This window comes from Heterocephalus glaber, unplaced genomic scaffold, assembly GCF_053883595.1.
Source record: "Heterocephalus glaber isolate CG9 unplaced genomic scaffold, H.glaber_assembly_v1.0 deba00001795, whole genome shotgun sequence".
Classification (NCBI taxonomy): Eukaryota; Metazoa; Chordata; class Mammalia; order Rodentia; family Bathyergidae; genus Heterocephalus; species Heterocephalus glaber.
In genome coordinates this window covers 281,913-291,921 of record NW_028258476.1, presented here as the reverse complement: position 1 = coordinate 291,921, position 10,009 = coordinate 281,913, and the positions used below count along the sequence as shown (strand labels likewise).

The 10,009-nt window shown below is 56.6% G+C and overlaps 1 protein-coding gene across 3 annotated transcripts; it reads left to right on the top strand.

Moving 5' to 3' along the window:
• S100a16 (S100 calcium binding protein A16) lies at window positions 1–5,652 on the top strand. 3 transcript variants are annotated; one of them, XM_004871437.4, is made up of 3 exons: window positions 1–208; window positions 4,543–4,719; window positions 4,995–5,652. In XM_004871437.4, exons 2-3 carry the CDS (start codon window positions 4,567–4,569, stop codon window positions 5,145–5,147), a joined length of 306 nt encoding a protein of 101 aa, XP_004871494.1. In that variant the 5' UTR covers window positions 1–208; window positions 4,543–4,566; the 3' UTR covers window positions 5,148–5,652. The 3 variants fall into 3 exon arrangements, with proteins under 3 accessions (XP_004871494.1, XP_087059660.1, XP_004871496.1); XM_087203534.1 differs by lacking the exon at window positions 1–208 and adding an exon at window positions 347–479; XM_004871439.4 differs by lacking the exon at window positions 1–208 and adding an exon at window positions 3,805–3,957.
• The last annotated feature ends 4,357 nt before the right edge of the window (window positions 5,653–10,009 follow it).

Here is a 10,009-nt window from a genome sequence, read left to right as displayed (position 1 = left end):
TAAGGGCCCAACCCCAGGGCCAAGCGGAGAGGGAGCTCAGTCACTACCTCCTCATCCAGCCAGCTCAGCCGGGCAGGCCCGAGAGGGAGTGGGACGGAGCCTGGGAGGCAGCTGGGGAGGAGTGCGCTGGGCTGAGCTGTGGAGCTGCTTGGCAGCGCAGAGCCCGGACCCCAGAGCTCTGCTGGACAGGAGGTGGCCCAGGAGGCTGGTGAGCACCCCAGGCCCGGCCTGGGAGGTCGGGGGAGGCCCGGAGAGCGGCGGGGAGGGGACTGGGGACAGGAAGATTTTGCTAATCATTAACTTTCTCCCAAGGCCGGTTTGGGAATGGGGAGTGTGGGCCTGGGGCCTGGGTGGAGCTTCCAGAGGAGGGGATAGGTGGCAGGACCCTGTCTGGGCGGCGGGGGGCAGGCAGGCCCTGGGCAGTGGGAGAGCGCGACGGAGCCGGCCCACAGCTGCGGATCCTTCCCAGACGGAAAAGGGCAAGCGTGGGTTGGCGGGGCTCAGGGCTGCCCAGACCCCGGCACAGGCCTCACCGGGCCCCAGGAGCAGAGTCCCGGGGAGTAACGAGGTCCCGGAGGAGCCAAGTGGGTCCAGGGCGCCTGAGAGAGGAGGCAGGGCTGAGGTGGCCTCTTCTACTGAGGCCCAGGCAGATCAGACACGGGCCCCGCTGTGCCAAAGAGCTGTTCCGTGGGAGGGGCTCCCTGGAAGAGGCAGAGGGGGCGGGAGGCCTGGGCCTGGAACTGGTGGCTTCTCCACCTCAGCAGCAGGCAGGTCCTTGCTGGACTTGCGTTGCCTTTTCTGGGAGCCACTTGCTTTATGTGATCCTTCCTCTGTCCAGCCCCTGGGAGCCGGTGACGTGGGGCCAACCTTTCCTCACGGACCGGTGAAGCGCTGAGTGTCGGTCAGGCTGGCAGTAGTCGTGTGTGCGGGTGTATCTCCCCACCCCAAACTCCTCCAATTTCACTTGTCTGGACAAAATTTCAGAGGAATCCACCTCCTGTTCCAAAAGCGAAAGAGGGTGCTAGGTGGATGGGTGGTTCACACAGGGGCTAAGGAACGGAGAGCTCGCGCCTCGTGCTCGGCATGCGCTTGAGGAACCGAGTCCTGCAAGGTGGCGGTGGGGGGGCGAGGCAGGGGCACCTGTGCGAACAATCAGCCTTATGCAACTGGGAAAAGCTGGGAGGAGCTGGGTGTGGCGGTGCGCACTCGTCCGCCCAGCACCTGGGAGGCTGAGGCAGGAGGGAGAGTTCAACGCAGGCTGAGTTACACAGCAAGATCCTGTCCCACAAACCAAACCAACCCTCGGGGATGGAGCTCAGTGGCGCCGCCCCTGCCTCTTGAGTGCAAGCTCCTGAGTTTGAGCCCTGGTACCAAAAACAAACAAAACAAAACAAAAACCAACCGAGCAGCTATCAAGCCAACCAGTTACCCAACCAACCAAATGAATGAACAAGCAAACCAAAGCGCACGGAGGAGCAGAGAGCCAGCCAGTTGAGGCTTTGATTCCTCTGAAACAGGCTCGAGCGCGCATTGCCAGCCCAGCTCAGATCATAGCTTCCTGTGTGTTGGAGGCAGCTGGGACAGGCGAGGGAGTGAAGAGTGCAGTGGCGGAATGAAGAGAGGAGAGGGTGAAGGATCGAATGAGTGCGTAAATGATTCGGGAAAGGCTGTGTAAGCAAATGAATGGTGGATAATGAGCGAATGGACTTGAGGTAGAACAGCACAGAGAATGCCAAATTTAAGTCTGGAGGGGGCTCGGCTCTAGCGAGGACAGCGACTAGGGGGAATGGGAGTCTAGGGGCACGTCCGGGGAGAGACACTTGTGCGGTGGGAAGAGGAGGTGCACTTCGAGGGGGTCGCGAGGTCCAGGTGCACACTGTCAGCGGGCATGGGCGCGGGTGGGAGCCAGAGCCGGGGGTGTGAGGGGAGGCCTCGCTGGGTGGGACCAGGGCATGGTGGCGGGGCAACTCGGGCTGCTGGAGCAGTCAGCAAGCTTGGCTCTTGGGGTGGGGAGCAGCCGCCTCTTGCTCAGTGATGGGTCAGCCCCAGGAGCGGACGGAACGTGGGGAGGGGTGGGGACTGGGGAAGCGGTCCCTCCGAGGACAGCCGACCACTGCCCCTTGCTGCAAGGCTCCAGTGGGTGCTGCTCACACTGCCCCCACCCCGATTCTCAGGCCCAGCTCTGCTGGTGGCAGACCGAAGCACGACTGACCTGGTCTTGCCTGGGTCGGGGCTCATGGGCAGCACACCTGCCCTCCTGCATGCCCTGGACCCCCAGGCCTGAGGGTGGGGCGGCTGGAGGGCCAGGTGTGCTGGTGGGGTGGCAGAGCCAGGCTCCCGGCTTCCAGGGCAGGATGGAGAAGGAGAGTCATGACACCTGCCTGCCTTCAGAAAATCCTCTGCAGAAGCCCTGCTGCCAATGGTTATCGAGGTGCTGTCCACTCTACAAGGAGCAGGTGGGGGCAGATTCCTGGGAGCGAGTGCCTGGGGAAGGAAGACCAGGGACACTGACACAGCATCTTGGGGAAACCCAGCCCTCCCGAGGGCTGGCTGCCGAGCTGGCTTCAGGCTCTGTGTGTCCAGAGGCCAGGCAGGGCAGGGGAGCAGAGGTGCCTCACTCAAAACACCCGTTTTCTCTTTCTTCTTTTCCTGTCCCCACAGGATCCCTCTCTGCAGGAAGAGGCCTGGGAGGTTAAGCGGGAGAGGTCTGCACACTCTCCCTCTCCCAAGGCTTGGTGGGGAACAGGCTTGGTGCGGTCCCTCCCGAAATGGGCAGTTTCCCGAATCACCAGAAGGGCTGGTCTCGGGCCTGGGCCACTCTCTGCCCCTTCAGGATAGCAGAGCAGATAGATCATGGGCTAAATTGTTTTCCTTCCTTATCTGTTAAAGTTAGAAAATCTGCATGGATGTCTGACAAGGCACAAAAATTGAACCACATAGTTACAAATAAAGAGCACGGAAAGATTATGGTTCCTGGCAGTCCTGGTGTTGTGCCATCCTTCCAGTCACAGAGCAGAGTGGTCAGGCGGCTGAGGGGCAGGAGGGCAGGGTTTTCCGGCAGAGTCCCTAGCCTGACCCCTGTCCCTCTTCAGTGTCTTCCTTTTTGCATCCTGGCCCATCTGCTTCCTCCGCGTCTCATATGTCCTCCAGGGAAAAGCTCTGTAAGAGAAAAAGCTTAGAAAAGTGGTCAAGGACTGGTGTTAGGGCTGAAAGGAGGTGGAATATTTCTAGAACATCTCCCTTAAGCATAGCCCTGAGCCAAGCAGCATGGGGTGGGGGAGACCCAGAGAGGAAAAGGAAGGCAGTTGAACATGCAGGACTTAGAGGTGGCCCCAAGTCCATGAGCTTGGCCATTGGTGCAGAAAATGCGGTGGCCCCAGCAGGTGCTGCCGTGGTGCAGACAGACTTGTCTGTCGAGCCGGAGAGGAGTGCGCAATGGCAGGGGTCAAGGCCGCCTTCCTGTCAGAGGCATGGTTGGGGCAGGGCCAGGGCCATGAACTGGTTTCTGCTGGGTGGAGTGGGCACAGCACCGGGCATGGCAGTAGGAATGACCTCGGAGGGCAGTGGAAGGCAGGTGGCAGGGGCAGGAGTTGGCAGCAGGGCCTGGCAAGGGATCTCGCTCCCACATCAGAGCGTGCATGTGCAGGCCTGTGTGGCGGGCAGCTGTGTCCCTGGTGTCCAGCTCCCCTTGCTGGGCGAAGGCAGCCGGAGCTTATTCCTTGGCTTGAGGGCGGAAGGGGAGTCTGATTTGCCCGGGTTGACTTGGGGGGGCTCTGGGCATGGGCGGTGACTCACACAGTAGATCCGCCTGTTCCCCTCATATCCTGTCATTTGGAAGCCGTATCCACTTGGAATGCGAGTGCCTTTTGTTCTGGGTTAGAGGGTTACACGAGTGGCAGCTGCTGTGTCCAGGGTCTGTCTCCAGCTGTGGCAGAACCGGGCCTGGCTCTTCCTTAGGTAATGGAGCGAGGGTGTCCTGTGTCCTGCTGTCTCTCTCAAGGGAGGGGAGGCCAGCAGGGTGTGGGTGTTGTGGACAGAGTCTCAGCTGATGGTCAGGGCCTTGTCCCTCCCTGGAGAGGGGCAGCCATGGCCCAGGCCCCAGGATCGGCTGCTTGGGGTTCTCCCAGGCCCTTATTTCCTGCTGTGTTACCTGGGGCTGGGTCTCTGCAATCCTGGGGTTCGGAGACCGAGCCCCACTGCCTTGACCCCTCTGCCTCGGGACAGCTGTTCCTAGCTGTGCCTGCCCGGGGCCCTGGGTGTCCAGGCTAGGTGCAATCAGCAGGCAGGGCCAGGCAGTCCCCTCCTCCTCTTCCCATGGGAGCCAGCAGTGCAGTCCAGAGCCCCGGGCTGGGGAAGGACCTGGAGAACCCGTCCAGGCAGTCAAGCTGGGGAGCATCTGGATTAAGGAAACCACATAGCTGTCATTCCAGGGCCACCCCCGCACCCCTGTGGGCTGTCCTGGGTGTGCCGAGGGCCCGAGGGTGGACGCGGGTCCGCCCGGCCTGTGGGGTCTCTTCTCATCGCCCTCCTCATGATGCCCAGGCCAGGGAGCAGCTGAAGGTGGAGATGGCAGATTGCTACACGGAGCTGGAGAAGGCCATCGTCGTCCTGGTGGAGAACTTCTACAAATACGTGTCTAAGCACAGCCTGGTCAAGAACAAGATAAGCAAGAGCAGCTTCCGAAAAATGCTGCAGAAAGAGCTGAGCCACATGCTGACGGTGGGCCCCGCCCGCAGGCCTGGCTGTCCCCTTCCGCCCTCTCTGGGTGCTCTTCCTGCCCAGGCCTCTGCCCGTGTCCCTCCTGTCACTCCCACCCCAGGACTCCCTTCTTGCCCTGCAGGCCTGTCTTCTCGGGGCCCAGGCTGGGCCAGTGAGGGCTGTTTGCCTTTCCCAGGACGCAGCTGCCCCGGCTCCATCCTCGGGCTCTGCGTTGGTCCTCTGGGGCTCGCTGGGGCTGCTGCCCTCGGTATTGCTGACCTCTGGCTCCCCTGCAGGACACGGGAAACCGGAAGGCGGCTGACAAGCTCATCCAGGACCTGGACGCCAACCACGATGGGCGCATCAGCTTCGACGAGTACTGGGCTCTGATAGGTGGTATCAGCAGCCCCATTGCCAACCTCATCCGAGAGCAGGAGCAGCAGAGCTAAAGGCCCGGCCCTGCCGGCCTGATGCTCGTCCCAGCCTCCCTCTTCAGCCCTGTGGCCTTTCCACCCCTTCCTCCCTTCTCCCTCTGGACTTCTGATCCTTGCTGAGCAGTGGAGGGGAGAGGCCAGGGTCCCTTGTGAGTGTCCCGGTCTGGAGGTGCTTCCTTTGGGTCTCAGTCCCTGGAGTCGCAGACCCCAGGGCTCTCAGACCTCAGTGCTGATGCGGACCCCAGTTTCCTCCCTTGTTCAGTCCACTCCCCCTTCCTGTCTGGTCCCTGCCTGCTTCTGGGTCTGTCCTGATCCCAGAGGCAAGCTTGGTGACCCGTCTCCCCATTCCTGGCGGCAGCAGCAGAGACCTTGTCCTTCTCAGCCCTTCCTGGGGGCACCGTCGGGGACTCCCCTCCAGCTGCCTTTGTCTGGGAATGAGCTAAGCAGGGCTGAGTGCTTCCCCCTGCTCAGCCACTGAAACAGTGTCAATAAAGGCTGGATTTGGAGTTTGCACCCCTCATCTGGTCCCTTTGTGATGCTCCTTAAACCCGTCGCACTCCCTGGAAACATCTTCTGCCTTGGTGGTCTTTGCCCTGGACGTTGAGGCCGGGAGAGAGACCCCAAAGGTGGAGCAAGATGGAAGCTGCAGGTCCTGAATCCCGGGAGCTGCTGCCATTCCTGGACCAGCAGCGCTTCCCCTCCTGCTCCACGATGGGCCTGAGGCCACGTGCCACCCTGTCCAGGCCCTCACAATGCAGACTGAGCCTCATCACCAACGTCCATGAGCAGGAGGTCTCATTTAGTTCTCACTGAGCTTCTGCAAGCAGGGCCACTAGCACCGCTGCCCTGATGCCTCCGCAGCACCCCACGAAGTCGTGGGCAGGGAGGAGGATGTGGGAGGCCGAGGGGAAAGGAAACGTGGCCATGGCACTGGAGGGACAGTGCAGGCTGTTTCTCCCCTGCTTTTGCCAGAGGGAACATGGCAGGAAACTCAGCCTGCAGAGCTTTGCATTAGGGGTTGTGAAAGGGGAGCAGTGCACCCCAAGTTTACGAGTTCCCAAAGGTGCACCAGCACATTCACACACCCTCAGTCTTCTGGAACTGGGCTGCCTTGGCAAAATGGGCTGGTTGGCAAGGTGTTCCCCTGGCCTTCCCTTCCCACCTCCTCGGGACAAGAACTTCCCCATTTAAAAGCGAAAGGCCTGTCCTGTGTCTGCTAGGTACTGCTATGCCGCCCTGAATCAGTGGTGTCTTAGTTACTTTTCTCATTGCTGAGACAAAATACTCGACGCTCAGAGTTAAATGGGGAAAGGTTTACTTAGTTTGTAGAGGCTTCAGCCCACGATCGGCTGGCCCCAAGGCAGGACACACATGGCAGAAGGGCAACAGTTCATGGCGGGAGAAGACAGCAAAAGCAACAAGGGGCGGCCACAGCTCTTTCCGTCTCATGTCTTATTCGGACTCCTTAGGGTGGTAGCAGTCACACTCTTAACCCTAATGCCCTTGAGCCTAGCAGTGCAGCATGAATCATTCCCAGCGTCACATACTCTAGATTCAGCCACCTCAAAAAACGTCTCACGTATGACTGTGAGGCTTTGGGAAGACATCGAGACACACCCATAGCATTCTTCCCCTGGCTCCCCAAAGACTTGGGCACAACCCTTTATGCAAAGGCATTTAGTCCCTCTCCAAGAGATGCCAAAGTCCCAACAGTTTCAGCATTGCTGAAAGTCCAAGTCCCCAAGTCTCCTCTGAGATTTAAGGCAGACTCTTAGCTGGGAGCCCCTACAGAAATGAAAAGAAAAGAAAGTTAAACACTTTCAACATTTAATGGCACAAGGTAGACATTTCCATTCCAAAAGTTACAAACAGGAGGATACAAAGGAACGAGACCAAAGCAAGTCCAAAATCCAGCAGCGCTAATATTAAACCCACAGTTCCACTTCCAGCATCCTGGGAAGTCTGTGGGAAATTGTGGACTCCAAAGGGCTTTGGTGGCTCTGCCCCTACAGCATCTTGAGTGGTTGCAGCTCCCACAGCTTCTCTTTTGGGCTGGCTCTGCTCCCTCCTTGCAGCTGTACTTGGACAATCCACGTTCCCGGCTTCTCCAACTTTCTGGGGTCTCCACTGCACCTTCGGCTTCACACTCACAGCTTCAATAAGTGCACTCCCAGGTGCTGGAGACCCCTGTAGTCAGGTTCCAGTCCCCACCTGCCCAGTATAGGACGCAGGCCTGAGAAAAAGAATACCCTAGGAGACAGAACTAAGAGAGAGAAAGTGGGGTGCCAGGATGACCAATGCTGGGGCAACCAACAAAGGCCCTGGCCAGTCCCAGGCACTGACTTTTATTGGTGATCCATTGGGGTAAAGGCAACGCGTGGTTTCTACGGAAATTAACGTAAACAAGGCTCATAAAGGACAAGACAAAGCATTCTCAAATTAGGAGCAGAATGGGCCAGGGATTTAGCTCAGTGGTTCTGGCGCCTGCCTTGCAAGCGCAAGGTCCTGAGTTCGATCTCTGGTACCAAAAAAAAAAAAACCAACCCCCAAAAACAAAATTAGGAGCAGAATAGACAAAAATTGTAAATAGAACATCGTCCTTCTAGTCTGAAGGTTTAGTTGTGGGAGTGGAATTTGGGAGCGAGTTACTCTGACCTTGGCACGTAGGCTTTGGCCAGACTCACCTCTATAAACAAGCCAACCGTGGGGCTAACTCCACAGTCCGCTTTGGGCATACTCAATATCGTGGGGCCCTGCACTCAGGGGCACGGCCTGGCCTCAGGCCTTCCTCTGAATCTAGGCGGGAGTCTTCCTGACCCCACAACTCTTACGTTCTGTGTGCGCCTAAAACCAGCGCGGGATGCATGACGCCAAGGTCTGCTGCCCGAGGGAGCAGTAGCCAGGCTTCCTTCTCTCTTGGCTGTAGGAGTCCAGTGCCTATGAGCCAGATCCCAAGGTACAACTCCCCTAAGCCACTGGCGTTCTGGAACATGGCGCTCTGGGGCTCTCTTCTCAAAGCAAAGTCTTTTACTTTTGAAATTTTGAGGCTGCAAAGGGTAGAGTTCTGCTGGTTCTTGTGATGCCCTCAGGCCATCTTTTCTGTTCTCCTATTTCTTCTCAGCAATCAAGATCTCCTCTGCTCTATTTTTTGCAAACTGCAACTTTACTGGAGCTTCCTTTCTGGCCAAATTCAAAATGTTTTAAATCGTTCTGCTGGGCTCAGTGCTCTTGATTTTCAACATAAATCTGACTAAAAGCCCCTAACAGTAGGGGCTTTTAAAATGCCACCACCTCAACATTAGACTGCCTTGAAATTTCTTCTGCCAGATTAATTAGTCCACCACCCTTAATTTCAGACTTGGGCAAAGTCTCTGGACATGAGCAAAATGCAGACAAACCTTCTGCCAACCCATAACACACATGGTCTGGAGTCCAGCAGCCAGTGCAGAAACCTCCTGAGTCTGATCTTTACTGGCAAGATTTCTATCAGCCTTTTGGTTTCCTGAGCTCTGAGCAGATTCTCCCGTACAGTACAGCCTAAGGCGTTCCAGCTCTACCTTTTCAGCCAGCATCTCTGAACCTTTCCGAACTCTTCCCACAAGCCATTCCCAAAGGCTCTGGAACCATGTGGCCAGGTATAGTCACAGCAATGACCCCACTTCTCTGGTACCAAATTCTGTTGTAGTCAGGGTTTGCAAGGGAATAGATTTAATACAGGACACATAACTTATAGGATTAAGTTAGAATATTCACTCAAAAAGTCAAATGGAGAAGAGTGTAAGAGATCTGTCTGTACACTAGAGACCTGAAGAATCCAGCTGAGGGCCTGGATCCACATGAGTCCAGCTGAAGGCCTAGAGCCCAGGCAATGTCATCTGTGAGTCCAGCCAGAGGCCTGGAGCCCACGGCAATGTCTCTTGCAAGTCTGTATCGAGGATCTGCACTGGGAAGGCCCAAAGGCCAGTGGTGGAAGCTGGAAAGTCTGTGCCATTGGCAGGAAGGACCTGGGCCACCAGGCTGAGGGAGCTGCACCGGAGCCAGGAAGCAATGCTCAAGGTGAAGACCAGATGAGAACAGCAGCCATTCCCAGTGACAGCGAGGACTGGAGCTCCTTGGACAATGAGAACAGCCAAGCTCACATCAGGAAAACCAGCCATGGCAAGCTTCTGCAAGAAAATCAATAGCAACCATCTTCCCCTCCAGTTCTCCTCTTATGCCATTGGCAACAATGTCTTCTACTACCAGAGCCACACTGACTCAGTTCCGCTGGGTGTGCCAAGTTGACCATTAGTCAATCCACCATAGCACCCCTGTCAGCTTCATGACCAGACACATCTCCTTAAACCATAGTTTTCAGCAGCAGATTTGTAAAAAGTTAACATATCTTGATCTACTCAGATTTATGTTAATATAACAGTTACATATATACAATTCATTTTTTTTTTTTGGTACCGGAGATCGAACTCAGGTCCTTGCCCTTGCGAGGCAGGCGGTAGAAGCACTGAGCTAAACGCCTAGCCCCGTATATACAATTCTTATTGCACTTATTTCCACATTATGGCTTCAAGGTTTAAAACTCCTCGGGTTTCCATTTATGTACATGATTTAGCAATACTTATTTATTTATTTATTTATTTGGTACTGGGGATCGAACTCCAGAACTTGTGCTTGCGAGGCAGTCGCCGGAACCACTGAGCTAAATCCCCAGCCCCGCTTTTTTTTTTTCTTTTGATACTAGGGATTGAACTCGGGTCCTTGCGCTTGCACAGCAGGCAGCGAAACCACTGAGCTAAATCCCCAGCCCTTGTTTGATTTTTTGAGACAGGTTCTTGCTATGTAGTTTAGGCTGGCCTTGAACTCACTATGTGGCACAGGGC

Coding starts and splice junctions, on each gene's coding strand:
- S100a16 (XM_004871437.4), top strand. CDS start 4,567: ATGGCAGATTGCTACACGGAGCTGGAGAAGGCCATCGTCGTCCTGGTG. Junction 4,720..4,994: donor AGCTGAGCCACATGCTGACG/GTGGGCCCCGCC, acceptor GCTCCCCTGCAG/GACACGGGAAACCGGAAGGC.